Below are 20,519 nucleotides of genomic sequence, written 5' to 3' on the forward strand. Positions count from 1 at the left end.
GATTAAACGGTGTGATCTTAAGATTGATTCTGCACATATTTTATGCAAAACTATAGGAATTCGTGGCCATTCTCAATAAAAATCAAATCTTCTCTGTGATTAGGTTGCCATACTTTTCTTTAACCTCCCCCCCCCCCCTCCAAGACTCGGACGTCTGGTGGCACGAAGTACTTTGCTAACGAGCCCCCTCTCATTACCTACCTTAGACGCAGGCTTCTCAACCAGAGTGGGACTCATTTAACCCAACTGTTCCACTTCTTCCGAAAAATCCTTTTATAAGTGAAAGGGATACTGTTTTTCGACAGTCTTCAGCCACCCGGGTGCACCATAAGATTCGCGATGGAGATCCCAGCGAAGGCGTCGAAATTTTAAGTTTTCTGAACGAGCTGAAGACGAATACGACGACGCGTAATCAACCGTAAATACGTTTGTCCGTGGATCCAAAAAAACGAATGTTAGTACTGTTGCAGATTTAAATTCACTATTCTGAGATAATGAGGTAGATTGTCAATCATTGATGTGACAGCCTTAACTAGTTTGAATAGTGTAATTACCAATTCAATATAGCCCTATCTTTTTTAAAAAAATTACCGTGTTGAATTGTTTATAATTCCAATAAACCAGTACAACATTAATTTTAAGGTGTTACATGTAATATTAGTGTCTGATGCCTTTTTGGTGTCTGTATTTCTTCAGCATATGTCTCATGTAAACGACCATGCACATTGTAGACATTCACATTAAACATAGCGGTTCTCATTGTTTCCTTCGTTCTCGATATTATCTCGTTCGGTAGAGTTCTTTTTTAACAACTTCTCCACACGTTTCTCTGTGCTGTCTCTGTGTACCAGCTGAAATCCACACATGTGTCAGAGGGAGCGCGTACATTCCACCAGATTCCAAATGCTGGTAGATTACGCCCTGAAAGGCAGGGATTAAGTTAAAATGTGTGCAAAACAAGCGCGCGAACACTCCAGAAACATCGGCCATTTAAGGATATTACACGCTAACTACCATGCCAAAGCTCTAAGATATACTGCTCGTAAAGCTATCTTCATTTTCAGAGCGTACTTGGTTGCAGGACATAGTGTTCCAGTTCCAAACGCGTCTTAAGAACGTGTACTTTACTGCTTAAGGCAGCTGCTTGGAAATACGTTTTCACTTGTATCCAAGTCTATACTGCTGATTTACTTCATTACATCATCATGACAACTTCAAAAGACCGGAGGCAACCTCTTACATTGCCCTGTAGTACTCTTTGTATTTCTTTGTAGAAGTGTGTGTCTACGCCTGCTTCATTGAATACTTGCATATGGTTTGAATTTAAAGTTGCACGGAACCGCCTCTTTCGGAATCTTCTATGGTATATAACGCTACTACAAAATTCTTTACGATGTTGTAGTGATCTTTTAATTTGGCCGACTTGGTGGAAAGTGGTTCACGTGGTACTGGAATTTTGATATAAAAACGACCTTAGACGGTTAACTTACGTTAATTTATTATTTGTCCTTACCCCAAGTGTCACAAATTAAATTCATATTAATTAAAATATTGTAGTGCAGTTGAAAACACTCACTCTGTTTAATTTATGTATAATTCTTACATCCACATTTGGGTAAATCAAAAGCAGTTCAAATATTACTGTTGAGTATGGCAGTGATTAGGTGCTTCAGCCGTAAGAATGTAATTAACGTACATGTTAACTTTTGTGTTAGCGCCAGAGCCAACACCATGTTACGAGTGGAGGCCGAAATGCACGCATTTCAACTCACGCAGGCTGGCGTGAAGAGAGAAGAACTATACTTACGTGAGGTCTGGAACATCACAAGGAATGAGAATTCAGAAAGCGGACATAATTAGTTTGATACTTAACTTTAATCCATTAGTGATGAACGTCGCTCTTGACGGTACATGATTCACAATATTATCTGTTCAGAATACATGCTTGAAGATAGTTGTTATAGTAACTGAATATGGCGCCTTGATAGGTCGTAGCAAATGACGTAGCTGAAGGCTATGCTAAACTGTCGTCTGTGCAAATGAGAGCGTATGTAGACAGTGAACCGTCGCAAGCAAAGTCGGCTGTACAACTGGGGGGAGTGCTAGGGAGTCTCGGAGAGTAGACCTGCAGTGTGGCGGCGCTCGGTCTGCAATCACTGATAGTGGCGACACGCGGGTCGGACGTATACTAACGGACCGCAGCCGATTTAAAGGCTACCACCTAGCAAGTGTGGTGTCTGGCGGTGACACCACATTAACTGCCTTTATTTCCACAGGAATCAACCAGTTTGGACCACAGGTAAACTGATAATGACTCTCCACAAAACCAGTTTATACCGTAATCTGAATTGTTTTGAAAAACAATAAACCGGCTATTGTATTAACAGTAATGTCAAAGTCCCTTTCGTGGTTACTAGTTATAAATGATTTTGGAACAGTAGGAAGGATAACTAGCTGGCTTTTACTGTGACCAATTATTTTATTTCATTACAAGACAGCGACATAAGCCATCATCTTTGCTTCATGATATGCGTGGGAATATAAGGGGGGGGGACAAATATATGGTAACACCAAAAACACAACATACTACTCTTCGCAATACGGTGTGGCAAATCCGTTGGCGTTCAAATATTCAAATCAGTTTCATGTCGTCTTTGAATCGAAAAACACAGGTTCTGTATGGTGTTCAAGGGAATATTGCTACTTCCTTCTCGCCAAACAGTGTCAAGTTCAGGTAACGCGGAAGAAGCGGGTAGCGACATGCACCTTTCTGTCGAAAGTAGAGCACAATGGCTCAATAATATTGAGATCTGGTGACTGTGGTGGCCAAGGGAGTTGAGACAATTCATCCTCGACGTCACAAAACCAGTCCTGGCCGATTAGGACTGTGTGGGCAGGAGCCCTGTTATCTTGGAACAGAGCATCACCACTGGAGAGCAGACATTGTACCACTGGATGGCCCTGATCCTCCAAAATGATCGCATAATGCTCGGCAGTAATGTGGCCTTGCCGAGCAACCGCGGGGCCACGGAATATCACGATGTGGCTGTTCAAATCATCATCGAACCCTCGCCGTGATTCACTCGGCCAGGAGTTGGAAACACTGTGTAACAAAAATCATCCGACCCAATGGCTTTCTTCCATTGCTCCGTAGACCAAGTTTAATCACTTCACAGGCACATTTTCCTGTTACGGGCATTTACGTCACTGATGAGTGCTTATAGAACTCCAGTTCGTCCTAAAATTCCCTGAATCTGGTGCTTCCTTCGTGTTTTTTTGGTGCTGACAGTGTTCGCCAATGGAACATTCAGTTCTGTAGTGACTTTTGCAGTTGTCAGAGTCTCCTTCATCTGTCACGACCTCTCAGACACACTTTAGTCCGCGCTGTGAGTTAACGGTTGAAGTTTTCCTGCTTTCCCTGTATGCGGTATAAATCTTTGTTATGTTATCTCTTGAGACACGAAACACTTCGGCTGCCTTGGTTACCGAAACATCCACCATGCGAGCACCAATAATTCTCCCTGTTTCAAATTCACTTAGCTCATACATAATGCACTCGCGTGTACACAGAACATTGTTCTGACCACGAGTCACGCTTGCAAAGTATTGAGGACGTTACACCTGTGCCGTTCGTGCTCGAAGTACAACAGTGTAAACTGCAGGCTTAGACAGCATCTGCATTTATATTCAATATGCATTTATCGCGGTGTTTCTAAATTTTTACGCAACTCCTGTACATGATACCTTTGGGAAGAGGGGGGCGGGTGCTAGCGTGTAGACTGTAGCTGGGTCGGACTGTACCAGCTATCTGACTACTGACTGAACATCGTTATCAATGCTCAAAACTAAAGTATTCAGTGACCTTCCATCAGAAGTCAGAAGTCAAAAGTGTGTGTGTGTGTGGTTTGAGGTTCTTGGGCGCTAAACTGTCACTTCAGGTATTCCGGCAGTAGGAAACTCCTTTAGGGGTAGGTGTATGACAATGCACATTACTCCCCCAGCGTAATGCAACAATTCGCTTTATACATGTCAGACTTTTGCTCGATCAGCTGGTTTATCATCATAACAGTCGAGATATTTACTCAAAAAAAAAAAAAAAAAGAAAAAATGGTTCAAATGGCACTATGGGACTTAACATCTGAGGTCGTCAGTTCCCTAGAACTTAAAAATACTTAAACCTAAGTAACCTAAGGACATCACACACATCCATGCCCGAGGTAGGATTCGAACCTGTGACCGTAGCGGTCGCACGGTTCCCGACTGAAGCGCCTAGAACCGCTCGGCCACAGTGGCCGGCCGAGATACTTACTAACAACTTTCATTGTCCTCGTGTGACGCAGTTTTCTCTCTGGCTAGAACTATATTGAGCCAAGAAATGTCCTCTCTAAAAAATTTGTGAATAATTTATGATTAGCTGATAACTCTCTCATAATCCACAACTCTGTGCTCTGTAGGGTGGCATAATATGTTGTATGGACGGAGTTATAGCTCTTCCATTGTGTACTGCTTGGGATCTGTTGTCCAACAACGAACTTGAGCCCCCCCCCCGTAAAACCTCTTGGGAACTCGTGGATAGTTATTACCTACAGAAAGTGTACTCTTCCCGTCTAAGGGCCTCTCCTTGTACAGACACATTACAACAGTCGTCACCTTACTCATCACGTTTTCACTCTCACAGGGTTAGCATAGTGATTCGCCCTCCATAATCGTATGTAAATGGCAGCGTGTACTTACATATGTACTTCAATAATACCAAACAGCAACTATTTCGCTCCACTTTACGTCGTGCAGTGAAAATGAAGCTTGTAACACGCCCCTATCCAGTGACTGACCGCTGTTTACGGCAGGTGTGGTACCTAACTGACAACAAGTTGTTTTGTTTACTTGCAGGTGGGAATCTTGAATTCGTCGCACAACGAACGAGGCCAGGACTGGCCCGACCTGGAGCTGCTGTTCGCTGGAGGCTCCACCAACGTGGACGAGGGCGGCCTCAAAATGGCGCACGACCTCTCTGATGAGGTCTACGACAAGGTGTACCGCCCCATCAAGGGCCAGACGTCCTGGACCATCTTCCCCATAGGTGCGTTTCTTACTACCACTAAACCGGAGACACAAACTCGGGACTTCTAATCCCGTCAATATGAAACATTCTAAATCAATTACACTACTGGCCGTTAAAATTTGTACACCACAAACATGAAGTGCTACACACGCGAAATTTAACCGACAGGAAGAAGCCGCTGTGATATGCAAATGATTAGCTTTTCAGAGCATTCACACAAGGTTGACGCCGGTGGCGACACCTAAAACATACTGACATGAGGAAAGTTTCCAACCGATTTCTCACACAAAGACAGCAGTTGACCGGCGTTGCCTGGTCAAACGTTGTTGTGATGCCTCGTGTGAGGAGGAGAAATGCGTACCATCACGTTTCCGACTTTGATAAAGATCGGATTGTAGCCTATCGCGATTGCGGTTTATCGTATCGCGACATTGCTGCTCGCGTTGGTCGAGATCCAATGAGTGTTAGCAGAATATGAAATCGATGGATTCAGGAGGGTAATACGGAACGCCGTGCTGGATCCCAACGGCCTCAGGATCCCTGAGTCAACAGATGGGCACGTTTGCAAGACAACAACCATCTGCACGAACAGTTAGACGACGTTTGCAGCAGACCATGGCTGCAGTTACCCTTGACGCTGCATCAGAGACAGGACCGCCAGCGATGGTGTACTCAACGACGAACATGGGTGCACGAATAGCAAAACGTCATTTTTTCTGATGAATCCAGGTTCTGTTTACAACATCACGATGGTCGCATCCGTGTTTGGCGACATCGCGGTGAACGCACATTGGAAGCGTGTATTCGTTATCGCCATACTGGCGTATCACCCGGCATGATGGTATGGGGTGCCGTTGGTTACACGTCTCGGTCACCTCTTGTTCGCGTTGACAGCACTTTGAACAGTGTACGTTACATTTAAGATGTGTTACGACCAATGGCTCTACCCTTCATTCGATCCCTGCGAAACCCTACATTTCAGCAGGATAATACACTACCGCATGTTGCAGGCCATGTACGGACCTTTCTGGATACAGAAAATGTTCGACTGCTGCTCTGATCAGCACATTTTCCAGATCTCCCACCAATTGAAAACGTCTGGTCAATAGTGGCCGAGCAACTGGGTCGTCACAATACGCCAGTAACTACTCTTGATGAACTGTGGTATCGTGTTGGAGCTACATGGGCAGCTGTACCTGTTTGACTCAATGTACAGGCGCATCAAGGCCGTTATTACTGCCAGAGGTGGTTGTTCTAGGTACTGATTTTTCAGGATCTATGCACCCAAATTGCGTGAAAATGTAATCAAATGTCAGTGCTAGAATAATACCCGTTTATCAACTGCATTTGTTCCTGGTGTAGCAATTTTGATGGCCAGTAGTGTATTAATTTTTTGCACCGACTTTGCACCATAAGACAGCAAGTTTTTGTTTCATTCACATGGTAAGAAAGAAAATCTCATACCTATAAAAATAGGCAACTCACGAGATCTTTATATAACAGAAATAAATATTAGGTATGTTTCTGACATTATTGCTTAAACGATTCTTAATGTCATCCTTTGTAACGAGAGGACGAGCGTATAGCTTCTGTTAATATTAAGTATCTGGGAGGTGTAAGCAGTAAAGAGGGTATGTTACTGTATACGATGCCACTGACTGAAATCACAGTCTGTCAAAACAGATTTAGATTTACAGTGGTTTTTCCCTACTTGAATAAATGTATATATCCAGGTATTACCTCTCATAAACCCGTCGTTCTGTACCCAAGTACATGCTGCTCCGTCTAGTATAGTCAATGATGACGAGTTGTTAGAGATGAGACTTCCTTTCTTGTGCCCTGTCACGAACGTTCAAATTTTTTTTTCCCATTTTACATATCAAGACTTATTTTCTTTAGGTGCTAATTGCCTCCTAATGTCTACGTGGATTACTGCGAATGGTGTTGCGAAGTAATGTTGATAGTCTAGTCCTGTTGCCACAAGTATTTTGATTATCAACAATGCAGCTTTTGTGGCGTTACCCCCTGTCTCTTAATGAGATATTTACTGGAAGGGTTTCTTAAAGCTGCGAGATTAATTATTAGCTAACGAGGTAAGTGGTTTTGCATACTCAGCAGTCGCGACGTGAAAGCAACTGGTGGACAATCTCTTTAAACAGCATTACGCAGTGCAGCTCATTAAAATTCTCTTGCTTTAACTGAAAAGTTACCTTATTAAGATCCATCACCAGAACGTTTTCATTTAACTGCTATTGCATCGTGCAAGTGAAAAGGTTGCCAGGAGTCACTGCTCGAAAGCCGTAACCACGAAGTTTTCACAGTAAAATGTTACATACAGGAAGCGAAATTCTATTACAAAGCTGTTAAAAAAACAACACGGGTAGAGTTCGGTCGTTCGCTTCCGAACAATCCGCCGCCAGCCTTTCCTGCTTTTTTTACTGAAACACATTTAAAAGATAAAATACAAACTGATTAAATTGTATTGAGAGAGGATGGTTGCCCTCGTCGAATAACGAACTCTGCTGCTTGTGGTGACATAGACAATCATTAAGCTAGAAAAGTTCACTCAACTCAACTTAGATCTCTTCCGTACAAGCTACAGTCAGGGAAAGACAAAGTAGAAAGAGTTCTTACTGACGTTTTGTATTCTCTATTTTTATTCCTTTATTGGTTTATTTTGGTGGCGTTTGTGTTTTTTCTTCAAAATGTAAACGTGTATTAATAGTTCTGTTGAGATTAGAATACGTTGTTCTTTCTGCTAAGTCCTACCAGCGTAAATGTTCATTGAATTACAAAAGTGTTCACTGACTGATTTATAGATAATGGCGCATTTTATCAGATGTTTTTGGTGGTACTCTGTCTTTTAAAATAGATCAATACGGACATCAGTTAGACAACAAGAAGATACGTTTTACATTCTTGAATGTTCAGCAATATTTAGTTCGTTTCCTTGTGCCTTTAGTTAGTTAGTGGTCTGAAACATGTGTGCACATTCACAAGGACAAGGAGAAATTTCTGCTTGGGACATACTTGTGGCTGATATCTACGAAACATTGTTTTGATCATGTTCGTCCACGTTGTGCAATAACGTAGCTAAATTGTCAACGTTATTTATAAACCAGAATTTTCATACGATAGATTGCTAGGACCGTTTGCTAAAAATAGATCATCTGAATTACAGTGTCACCGAATTATTTTTGTTTTGAATAAACCTCAAATGACAATAAATTTTAGAGAGAATATTCCTCTATTTTCAAAAAAGAAAATAGGTCGCTAAATTCAATATGACCATACTTTTCTTGGATCCGTGTGAAGGAAACGCCGGAAAGGTAACCATAGACGAAAACTTCGAGAGTGCAGTGTATTTCGAAAAACTATCGAAAAAAAGGTGTGTGCACCAGCCGCCTCTTTTAGACATGTCAGAAGAAAGACTAGGATCAATTCTATTTGAAGAACTAACTACAAAAATCAGCGTTTCCAAAAGAGTCACTGCTTCCAGAAGAGTCACTGGTATTTGCATTTTAAATTACTGAGCACTCTAAGCGTTTTTACTGCAATGTTATCGAATGTCGTAATCCTGTTGAGAATTCGAATCAAGAAGAACTACCAACATGAGTAACTTAGAAGTGGATGTAGTAAAGCAAATTATATCACTTAATATAGGCAAGATCTCCGGTCCAGATTTTATACCGATCAGGTTACTTTCAGAATATGCGGATACATTAGGCACGTATAGTAATCACATACAGCCGTTCGCTCGTCGAAAGATCCGTATCTAAAGACGGGAAAGGTACACGAGTCACATCGATACTCAAGAAAGGAAATAGGAGTAATCTGCTGAGTCACAGACCCACGTCGCTAACGACGATTTACAGCAAGATCTTGGAACATACATTGTGTTCGAGTATTACGAGTCATCTCGAAGAAAACTATTTATTGGCAAACAACCAACACATATTCAGAAAATATTGTTCTTGTGAAATACAACTAGCTCTGTAATCTCACGAAGTAATGGAATGAATGAATGATCGTAAGATATTGTAATGATTGATATAGGTAGTTGATTCCAAATTGATCACTATTTTTAGATTTCCATAACTTTTTACATATTTTCGTCTCAGTTCTGAGACTGAATTCGTTATTTAGCGTCAGAAATGCCGAAGTTCGTAGTAACTGATGGAAAGTCATCCAGTAAAACATTATTAATATCTGGAGCAAGCGTTATAGGCTCTCTGCTGTTCCTGATCTACATAAACGATTTAGGAGACAATGTAAGTAGCCCTCTTAGATTGTTTCCAAATGATGCTGTCGTTTACCGTCTTATAAAGTAATTCAGATGATGAAAACAAATTGCAAAACAATTTACACAGGATGCATGTATGGTGCGAAAAGTGGCAGCTGACTCTAAACAATGAAAGTCATGCCTGCTGTTGTTGTTGTGGTCTTCAGTCCAGAGACTGGTTTGATGCAGCTCTCTATGCTACTCCATCCCATGCAAGCTTTTTCATCTCCCAGTACCTACTGCAACTGACATCTTTCTGAATCTGCTTAGTGTATTCATCTCTTGGTCTCCCTCTACGATTTTTATACCCTCCAAGCTGCCCTCCAATACTAATTGGTGATCCCTTGATGCCTCAGAACATGTCCTACCAACCGATCCCTACTTCTATTCGAGTTGTGCCACAAATTTCTCTTCTCCCCTATTCTGTTCAATACCTCCTCATTAGTTATGTGACGTACCCATCTAATCTTCAGCATTCTTCTCAAGCACCATATTTCGAAAGCTTCTATTTTCTTCTTGTCCAAACTATTTGTCTTCCGCGTTTCACTTCCATACGTGGCTACACTTAATATAAATACTTTCAGAAACGACTTCCTGACACTTAAATCTATACTCGATGTTAACAAATTTCTCTTGTTCAGAAACGCTTTTCTTGCCATTGTGACTCTATACTTAATATCCTCTCTACTTTGACCATCATGTTATTTTGCTCCCCAAATAGCAAAACTCCTTTACCACTTTAAGTGTCTCATTTCCTAATCTAATTCGCTCAGCATCACCCGACTTAATTCGAGCACATTCCATTATCCTCGTTTTGCTTTTATTGGCGTTCATCTTGTATCCTCCTTTAAAGACACTGTCCATTCCGTTCAACTGCTCTTCCAGGTCCTTTGCTGTCTCTGACAGAATTACAATGTCATCGGGGAACCTCAAAGTTTTTATTTCGTCTCCATGGATTTTAATTCCTACTCCTAATTTTTCTTTGTTTCCTTTACTGCTTGCTCAATATACAGATTGAATAACATCGGGGAGAGGCTACAACCCTGTCTCACTCCCTTCCCAATCACTGATTTCCTTTCATGCCCCTCGAGTACTAAACGGAATCTGCTTATTTTCAGTTACACGATAAACCACGGAAATCTGAAGGCTGTAAATACAACTAAATACTTGAGGAGTACAATTAGGAATTAGATAAACTGGAACGATCACATAGATAATGTTGTTGTTCAAGCAAACCAGTGTTTGCGATTTATTGGCAGCACACATAGAAAATGCAACAGGACTACTAAAGAGACTGCTTACACTACGCTTGTTCGTCCTCTTCTACACTATTTCTGTGCCTTGAGGGATCCGCATCAGATACGATCGACGGAGGACATGGTAGAAGTTAAAAGAAGGGCTGCTCGTTTTGTTCTGTCTCGAAATAGGGAAGAGAGTGCCACCTGTATGATACAAAAATTCGGTTGACAATCATTAAAACAAAGGCGTTTTTCGTTGCAGCAGGACCTTCTCACGAAGTTTCAGTCAACAACTTTCTCCTCAGAGCGTGAAAATATTTTTTGTCGCCCACCTGCATGGGAGGAATTATCATCGTAGTAAAATAAGAGAAATCAGAGCTTACACAGATAGATTTGAGTATTCATTTTTCCCGCGCGCTGTTCGAGAGTGGAACACTCTGTCAGGCGTTTAATTGAGAACTGCAGAGTAATCTTGTAGATGTAGATGGGATTTGTCGGCAGCAGTAGTAGCCCAGAACTGCTCCATTTCCGAAGTTTGCAACAAGTCACTAATATTGTGCAGTGCTATAAACAGTTGTCGATGTTTTCTTCTCTGCCCACTGCAACCCATGAATGTCAGCTTTGCGAGAAAGTAATATGCTGTTAACTCGCGCCTCGTAAAATGTTCACGAGAGCAGTCTACCCTTTACGATCACGCCTCGCGGCTCAAATCTACTGTCGTAAGCTTTCAGTGGCCCAACACTCTCCATCAAGCGCGCGCACCCGCTTACGTCAAGTTCTAGAGTAATTGTTAAGAAGACTTAGCAGTTCTAAATTTTTACAGTTCTGTTCGTTAAATCGCATCCTAGAGATCACAATAGCTATACACTGACAAAATAAGCCTAGAATTTTTTACTTAAGTACGCATAGTAAAAATGTACAGGAAACGATAAATCTATGTTACTATCTTGTTCGAATTTAAACCTCTGTTCCCGTGCTTGCAGAAATGGATTAAAGATAAGTCCGCCTTTTCCGAAAGTACACAATTATTGCTTTGCTTTTTGCTCAAAGATTCTTCACCACATCCGTGGCATCTTCATTGAGCTTTTTCGTTTATTTTTCCTGAAATACATAAAGACAGACTTTATTTAGGGTTATTAAAATAACATATGCACTTCACTTTTTATTTACATCGTGTGTGTTCCATGTCTACAATCCGAAATCAGACATAGTTCTAAATTAATATACCATGTCATCTGAGAACAAAATTTCGTGTAGACACATACATATTCCGGTAAATCGTGACGTATGTCTCTTTTTAGCCTTGTCATTGCTGTAGTTAGCTTTCCTGTATTGTGGCTGCTTTTTATTTGCCAGCCAAAACGTTTTTTTGTTGTTGTTTGTGCGTTTACAATGACAAGTGGATACAGGTAAAAAAATTAGTGGGGCTTTGGTATGACGACCTGTTTGGTGTGGTTTGTTATTCATGGATTATGTGTCGTATTTTAAAAGCGTGCACTCACGTTTTCTCCTGTTCATTGGGGGATTTAGCGCCTTGTTGTGTTGCTGTGGCTTGGTGTGACCGAAGTGTTTCATTCTCGTTCATCTCAAATAGCTATTACAAATTCTTCCTCTGGAAAGGACTAATGGAAAAATATCAATGTATTCTAAAGAAGGAGCACCATAGTTGACGTATGTCACCTGAAAGAACAGCCATGTTTATCAGTTGCAGGGAGACCTGCTGAAGATGTTGCCACTTCTTCCTCAATAACACAGTAAACTTTGCAAACATCTGATCTCAGGAATGGACTTCTGTAAGAAACAGAAGTCAGTATAGTGAGAATTTTCCCTTTGATTTTTATTACGTTGTAGAGAATTAAGATGATATGAGGAATGATTTTTTTGACATCTCTTCTACTAGTTAACACAAACTGCCATATTTCTGTGCTGATGTCATCGCAAACTAAACGTAATGCCTTAGTGTCAATGGCACCTAAAACAATAACTAAATGGACTGATAACCACACAGTTCAGTCCCTTTAATCTCCAAATCAACCAACCAAACAAACAAAAACTTCCTTATTGGGACTCAGAAAAAGTCAGCTCCCTGTTATGGTACATAGAATGTTCTTAATAAATTCTTTGTTTTTTTACGATTCTGGTGTGCTTTCGACAGTCCTCTAATTACAGTTTTATTTTCGATTAACAGCCGTGAAATTGGAATCTGTTCCGTTTGCTTGTGTGCGAGTGCGTGTGTGTTTGAAGGCAAAACTATAATTATGAGCTTGCAAAAACGTGGACCCATCTTTACGTCATTGTATGTCATTGTTACTATGTTAATTTATATTTGAGAAATGAGAAAAAAGGCGGAATTGACAGTGTGTTTTGGTGTTACAAACTGGAAGACAAAATGCTAATTTTTTTAGGCTAGAGGAATAAAGATAGAATGAGAAGAAACTTTGTTTCGAAATTGTTAAACTAATTTCCCTCAGGAAAACGTAACTCTTCGAAAACATACTTTTTCAATGTGAAGAGTTAGGGACCTGATGAATTTTTGGTACACCCATTCCGTAAGTCGTAATGAGAGAAAGTAGTATGTTGCCAGAGTCGTTGCGGAGTGCACGCTCTCGTAATTTTAACATTAAACCGATGATATAATAACCCGCTCTTATAACATCTAGCTGAAGTTTTCGCGACTGCTAAAGAAACCCCCCACGAAACGCGCCGCTCTCCTTTGGATCTCCTCAAGCTCTTCTATTAACCCTATCCTGCAAGGATTTCAGAGTGACGAACAGTATTCAAGAATGGATTGAACTGAAATCTCTTCGAGCTGTATTAAGTAATGTGACCGAAGAAACTGACATTAGACACACTAAGCTAATCACAAATGTACCATGTGAAAGACGGCATGAGTTCAGAAATTGTTGGAGGATCATCTAACCAATGTGTCGCACAGCCAAATTATTAAAACTTGGGTCTACTTGCAAGGAAGACCAAGAAAACTATGGTCCCTGAGAAAAAGCCTATTTGTTTTACTTTTAATTTTATATCTTCCTCAGAACGAGTCACATAAAGCAAACACAAAATTGAAACAAGAATATCTTCCGGAAGCTACCTCTTTCGTGATATATTTGTTGCAAGGATTTTGATACTCAAGCAGTGGCGTGACCTGGAACATTGGTGCACAGAGCAAACTTTGAATCCACCTCCCCTCTTACCCCTACCAATATTTCCTGATTTTTGTTTAATCCCCATCAGTGCATAGCCTTTGTATTAGTTTACTGTTACAAACACGACTGTACTATGAAGTGAAAGGCACAAATAGCAGTAAACATTTTTATGTAATCCAATTCAAGATAAGCTGTCCAAAATATAACTTTTAACAATAACTCGATTCCTTTTCCCTTATTTCATAGTAGGTCAGTGCAGATTCTCGTATCATCTTCAATGGGACTCGTGGAAGAAATCTTCTCGTTGTTTGTTGGATACGCTCCATTACACGTAAAATAATTGAAGAGTGGAAAATCCAAACCTTCTAATTGACCTGTTATCACAAAACGCGTTTTCAGTGCTCCTACGTACTTGGTAGTTCGTTTCTTCATGTCCCTACACTTATTCCAAGTCCCAAGTTATGGAAAATGATCTTTGAGCCAAGTATTTCTTCCTTCTGAAGTCCCAGGTTCCACACGTCAAGATCTCCCCTTTTAATGCATGCACAGTGTCTGTGGTGAGCAGAACGTGTGTTAGCTTTTGTTTATACCAATAATACATCTTTGTAATGGAAGGACATTACCTGGGTTTCAAAAACGCAGAAAAGCTCGGAGAAGTGAACAGACAAAACATTGCTGTTAATGGAGGAGAGAAAGATCTCAAAATTTAGTGTGACCGAAGTGTTTCATTCTTATTTATATCAAATAGCTATTACAAATTCTTCCTCTGGAGTGGACGAACGGAAAAATATCAATGTATTCAAAAGAGGGAAGACCATAGTCGATGTATGCCATCTTAAAGAGGAGCCATGTTTATCAGTTGCAGAGAAACCTGTTGAAGATGTTGCGACTTCTTCCTCAATAACACAGTAAACTTTGCCACATCTGATCCCAACAATGGACTTCTGTAATAAACAGAAGTCAGTATAGTGAGATTTTTCCCTTTGATTTTTATCATGTTGAAGAGAATTAAAATGATACTAGGAACGGTTTTTGTTGACATCACTTCTACTAGTTAAAATCTGTCCTGACTTCGATACTCTGATATTTGGAGATGCTTCCTCTGTGGGATGTTGTGGTCCAGTGTCCTTGGAAAAGTTTGGAAGTTCCTTCTCTGATTCCCATTTTTCTTGCAGGAGATAAGCTGGTTTAAGTCTGTCCACTGACACATTTATGTGTTTGCACTTTCTTTTAATAGTGAAATATTTTTCATGTCTTGAAATGACAGGATAGGGACCATCATATGTAGGTTCTAATGGTTTTCTAACCCTGTCACATCTCAGGAAGACATGGGAACAGGTTTGCAGATCTTTTGGAACAAATACTGATCTTGATTTGCTTTGTGTAGGCCTACTAGGTTTCAGATGAAGCATTTGCTTTTGCAAATTAGATGCAAATGAATCAAGATCAGTCTTTGTAGTGGGCTCTTCAAAAAATTCACCAGGAAGTCTTACAGTTTTTCCACATACCATCTGTGCAATGGAACGGTTCGATGTTTCTCGCAGTGCAGTGCGCAACCCCAATAGAACGGTAGGCAGAATTTCTGTCCAATTAGAACTGTTATGGGCCTTGATTGCAGACTTCAGAGTTCTATGTAGTCGCCAAATTTTACCATTGCATTGAGGATGACAATGCGTTGTGTGCTGAATTTTCATTCCACATACTACGCCCAAATTATTAAACAACTGCGATCTAAACTATGTTCCTTGTTACTTGTGATGATACACCAAATCTTGGAATCCAGTGCTGGTAGGATGCTGTTGCCACTTTTCAGCTGAAATATCTTCAAGTGGTGTGACTTCCATCCAAGATGTGAAACGGTCCACACAAGTTACACAATAAGTCATGCCATTAGAAGGAGGAAAAGATCCCATGAGGTCAATGTGTACAACACTGAAACGTTAATCAGGTTCTTCAAACTTCTCTAGCGGTGATTTTGTGTGGCGAGTGACCTTGGTTTTCTGACAACTGACACAGGATTTAGTCCACTGTCGCACATCACTTTTGATGTTTGACCAAATGGCTCTGCTACTCAACAGTTCCACTGTTGTGTTTATGCCAGGATGAGCTAAACCATGAAAATGAAGAAATATTTGATAACGAAAAGGTTGAGGAATATATCGTCTGATATTTGCAGTGGATGTGTCACACCAAAATGTTTTCCCTGATGGACGTTGATATGACTTGAAGTTTAAGCAGTTGTTCCCTGTTCGGTGTTGCTGTAGTTCTTGATCTTGTTGCTGGTTTTTGGCAATTTCATCATAGACCAGTATTACCACTTCATCAACTTTGGATAGGGCATCTGAACAATATTTTCATGGCCACAGACATGACGAATATCAGTCGAAAATTGTGAAATGTACTGCAACTGTCTCATCTGTCAAGGAGGTGCCTTATCATTGTTTTGCTTGAAAGCAAATGTGAGTGGCTTATGATCAGTGAAGATTATGAAGTCTCTTCCTTTCAGGAAATGCTTAAACTTTTTTTACAGAAAAGTAAATTCCCAATAATTCTCGGTCATAGGTAGTGTAACCCTTCTGTGATTTACTCAGTTTCTGTGAAAAGAATGCAACAGGTCTCCAGTTTCCATTTTCCAGTTGCTGGAGCTCAGAACCAACACAATTATCTGATGCATCTTTATATAATGCTAGGGGTAACTCCGAGTTAGGAAAAGCCAATAATGCAGCATTTACTATATCTTGTTTAGATTTCTCGAACATTTTCTTTGCTTCTTCAGTCCACTGAATTTGTCTGTTATCCTTCTTTCTTGCTCCTTTAAGATAGTCGTGCAAAACAGCTTAAGTCTGTGCCGCATCTTTAAGGTAGCGACGGTACTAGTTGACAATGCCAAGAAATCTGCGGAGCCCATGCAGTTTGTCAGGTAACTTATACTCTAAAATTAGTTGCACTTTCTCAGGTAGTGGACGGGATCCCTGTGATATTATCCAGTACCCCAGGAATTCAATTTCATTTACGCGAGAGGTTGATTTTGATGTGTTTATTGGAAGTCGATAATTAGACAATCGCTCCAGAACTAGTTTCAGGTGTGTTCGGTGTTCTTCAATACTGGATGAGGCGATTAAAATGTCATCGAGGTAAGGAAACACAAAAGCTAGCCCAAACATATCTTCATTAATGACTCGCTGTAACGTTGAAGGTGCATTCCGGAGGCCAAAGCTCATGACATCAAATTCATACAGTCCAAATGGTGTGGTTACAGCTGTTTTGTGCTTATTTTCTTCAGCAATAGGTATTTGATAATAGGCCTTAAAGAGATCCATTTTAGAAAATATGTTTTTGCCTTGAAGAATACAATGGAAATCTTCTATTCTAGGTACAGGATAACGGTCTGGAATTGTTCTTTCATTTAGCGTCTATAATCTCCACACTGACGTATTGAGCCATCCTTCTTAGGTACAATATTGAGAGGACTTGCCCATGCACATTTAGATGGTCTAATGATACCATTGTCTAACATCAACTTAAATTATTGTTTTGCCATCGCATTGCGCTTTGGATCTAATTGTCTTGCCCTAGAAAACACAGGCGGGCCTTCAGTGGTAATATAGTGTTTGACATCATGTTTAATTTCGCTAGGTACCAAATTAGGTTTAGCTATGTATGGATGCTGTAACAGTAGATCTGTAAATTTTGTATTTTGGCTCATGGTGCTCAGAACGTTTTCCTCTGAGATTGACATAACTTTACAGTCAGCATTGAGCTTGGTTACAGCATCTATTAATCTTTTATAATGGACACCTACTAATAACTGAAATTTATTAAAAAAATCGGCATCCAATATAGCTTTATTGATCTTTGCTACTATAACTGGCCATTGAAATTGACGTCGCAGTCCCAGATCAATAGTATGAAGTTCGATTTCATATGTAGGAATTGCCGCTAATGCAACTAATGGGTCGCGTTTCCCTTTTGAGTCCAGCTACATGGAGGTGTGCATTTTTCAGGCTTGCAATTCCACCCAAAGCGAAAGTGGTAATAACAGTACTTGCCCGTGGGGTTGTATTTATTTCGAAACTTACTACGACTTCCTTTACATTGACGCTCACAGCTTCTGTTATGAGACCTGCCTCGATAACCAGTTGACAGCACTACCATTTGTTGCTCTAGCCCCGAAATTCTTGCCATCAAGTCACTCATTGTTATCGAAACATCCTGTTGGTTACAAGCACCACTTTTTGTGACGAACAATTCGTTACGGGGATTTATTTCTGTTATTCTATCAGCCATTATAGCCACCTTTTCGAGTCTCTCGTCACTGACAGTTAAAATGTTCCTTATACAATCCGGAAGTTTTTCTAGCCAAAGTGTCTTTAGGACTTTTTCTGACAAATCTACACCTGCGAAGGCTTGTATTTTGACTAGGTTTTTGATCTCCCAAATCAATTCCAGTAACTAATCTCTTAATGCGCTTATCTTCACTTTCTTCGAAAATATTCAGTAGACGTTCCTTAGCCAACGAATATTTATTCGCATCTGTGCCGCAAATAATGTCCCAAATATTCTCGATGTATTTTGGTTCTAATTGTGACACTAGGTGGTTAAATTTAGTTTCTTGTGTGACAATTTTGCAAATGCTGAACTGTGCTTCTACTTGACAGAAGCAATTTCGGGTTTTTCACTCCAAAAACGCGGAATTTTCAGGCTAACCTTGTTTGCTTCCAGGCGATCTTCGGAAACGCTCCAGTTTGTCGTCATATCTTCTTATTATCACGCCGGGGTCACCACATATAACTGCTCTAACGTAATATTTGCGGTAGTTACCAAAATACGTTGCTTGATGATATTTAGTCTAATTTTAATTCGCCAAGAACACACGCCACTTGACCTTCTTTTTTGACTTTACTTAGCCACTATCCCAGAATCACCACATCTTTGCTACCAAAGAAAATTTTTTTAAGATATATCACCATGTTTTCAGTAATGAACTATAACTATTAACGGTTTTGGCAACTTCATAAAATATAAAAATTCCATTTATATTTCATCACTGTTGCCTTTGCAGCGTCAATGGCACCTGAAACAATAATTAAATGGTCTGCTAACCACACAGTTTAGTCCCTTTAATTTCCAAATCAACCAGCCAACCAAACAAAATCTTTCTTATTGGCACTCATAAAAAGTCAGCTCCCTGTTATGGCACCTAGAATGTTCTTAATAAATTCTTAGTTTTCTTATTTGTCTCATTTTTTGCGGTGAAGAGGTGAACAGCATAGTTCTGTGGTATCAGGGTCCCCTCTCAAGTTTATGCAGCAGTCAGGTACAAAAACAGATATACTGTTTTTTGTTTCTCTCCCCAAATGTGAGATTTGTCACTCATAACATCTGGCATTTCCACTTTTTAGAAAATTATGAACGTTTTCCACACCAATGTGTTTCCAGATTCATCATTTATTGAACTTATCTGTTGCAAAACGTGTGTGCACTTCTCTTTGCTTCCACTGACTTTAACTTCTGTTAGGAGCAGACAGATTACATCTTCCTCTGCATATTTTCAAGTGAGCGCCTAATGGTTTAATATACATACATATAAGACAGGATATATGTATGTATGTATGTATACAGGGTGTTACAAAAAGGTACGGCCAAACTTTCAGGAAACATTCCTCACACGCAAATAAAGAAAAGATGTTATGTGGACATGTGTCCGGAAACGCTTAATTTCCATGTTAGAGCTCATTTTAGTTTCGTCAGCATGCACTGTACTTCCTCGATTCACCACCAGTTGGCCCAATTGAAGGAAGGTAATGTTGACTTCGGCACTTGTGTTGACATGCGACAGATTTTCTGTGAACGTTTGGGCAGGCATTGTTGGTGATGTCTTGATTGGGCCCCATGTTCTTCTACCTACGCTCAATGGAGCACGTTATGATTTCATACGGGATACTCTACCTGTGCTGCTAGAACATGTGCCTTTACAAGTACGACTCAACATGTGGTTCATGCACGATTGAGCTCCTGCACATTAACAGTCGAAGTGTTCGTACGCTTCTCAACAACAGATTCGGTGACCGATGGATTGGTAGAGGCGGACCAATTCCATGGCCTCCCCGCTCTCCTGACCTCAACCCTCTTGACTTTCATTTATGGGAGCATTTGAAAGCTCTTGTCTATGCAACCCCGGTACCAAATGTAGAGACTCTTCGTGCTCGTATTGTGGACGGCTGTTATACAATACGCCATTCTCCAGGGCTGCATCAACGCATCAGGGATTCCATGCGACGGAGGGTGGATGCATGTATCCTCGCTAACGGAGGACATTTTGAACATTTCCTGTAACAAAGTGTTTGAAGTCACACTGGTAAGTTCTGTTGCTGTGTGTTTCCATTAAATGATTAACGTGATTTGAAGAGAAGTAATAAAATGAGCTCTAACATGGAAAGTAAGCGTTTCCGGACACATGTCCACATTACATATTTTCTTTCTTTCTGTGTGGGGAATGTTTCCTGAAAGTTTGGCCGTACCTTTTTGTAACACCCTGTATATGTGTGTGGATGTGTGTATGTCTGCTTCTAATCCACCAGATCGAGTTCAACGGAATTTGGTACGCAAACTGTTTATTACAAGAATAAGCACTATGGACATTGGAACTTGGTAGCTCCCATAGGAACAGAGATACAGGTAAAATGAGTTTTCCTACCTCTGACATGTAGGCTGCTCCGTAGGACAGCAGTGTTGTGTGGTTAGTATGGACATGCCTTGCAAGGGCTACAGGTGTGAATAGGCACAGC

General features: G+C 40.5%; 1 protein-coding gene across 2 annotated transcripts in view; it reads left to right on the top strand.

Annotated features, from left to right (window-relative positions):
- Positions 1-20,519, top strand: part of LOC126284470 (glucose dehydrogenase [FAD, quinone]-like) — a 527,859-nt gene that overhangs the window by 400,900 nt on the left and 106,440 nt on the right. For both annotated transcript variants that reach the window (XM_049983422.1, XM_049983423.1), the window contains one exon: positions 4,891-5,080. In XM_049983422.1, coding sequence (XP_049839379.1) covers positions 4,891-5,080 — 190 coding nt within the window. The remainder of the gene's footprint in view (positions 1-4,890; positions 5,081-20,519) is intronic.

Source organism: Schistocerca gregaria, chromosome 8 (genome assembly GCF_023897955.1).
Source record: "Schistocerca gregaria isolate iqSchGreg1 chromosome 8, iqSchGreg1.2, whole genome shotgun sequence".
NCBI classification, from domain to species: domain Eukaryota; kingdom Metazoa; phylum Arthropoda; class Insecta; order Orthoptera; family Acrididae; genus Schistocerca; species Schistocerca gregaria.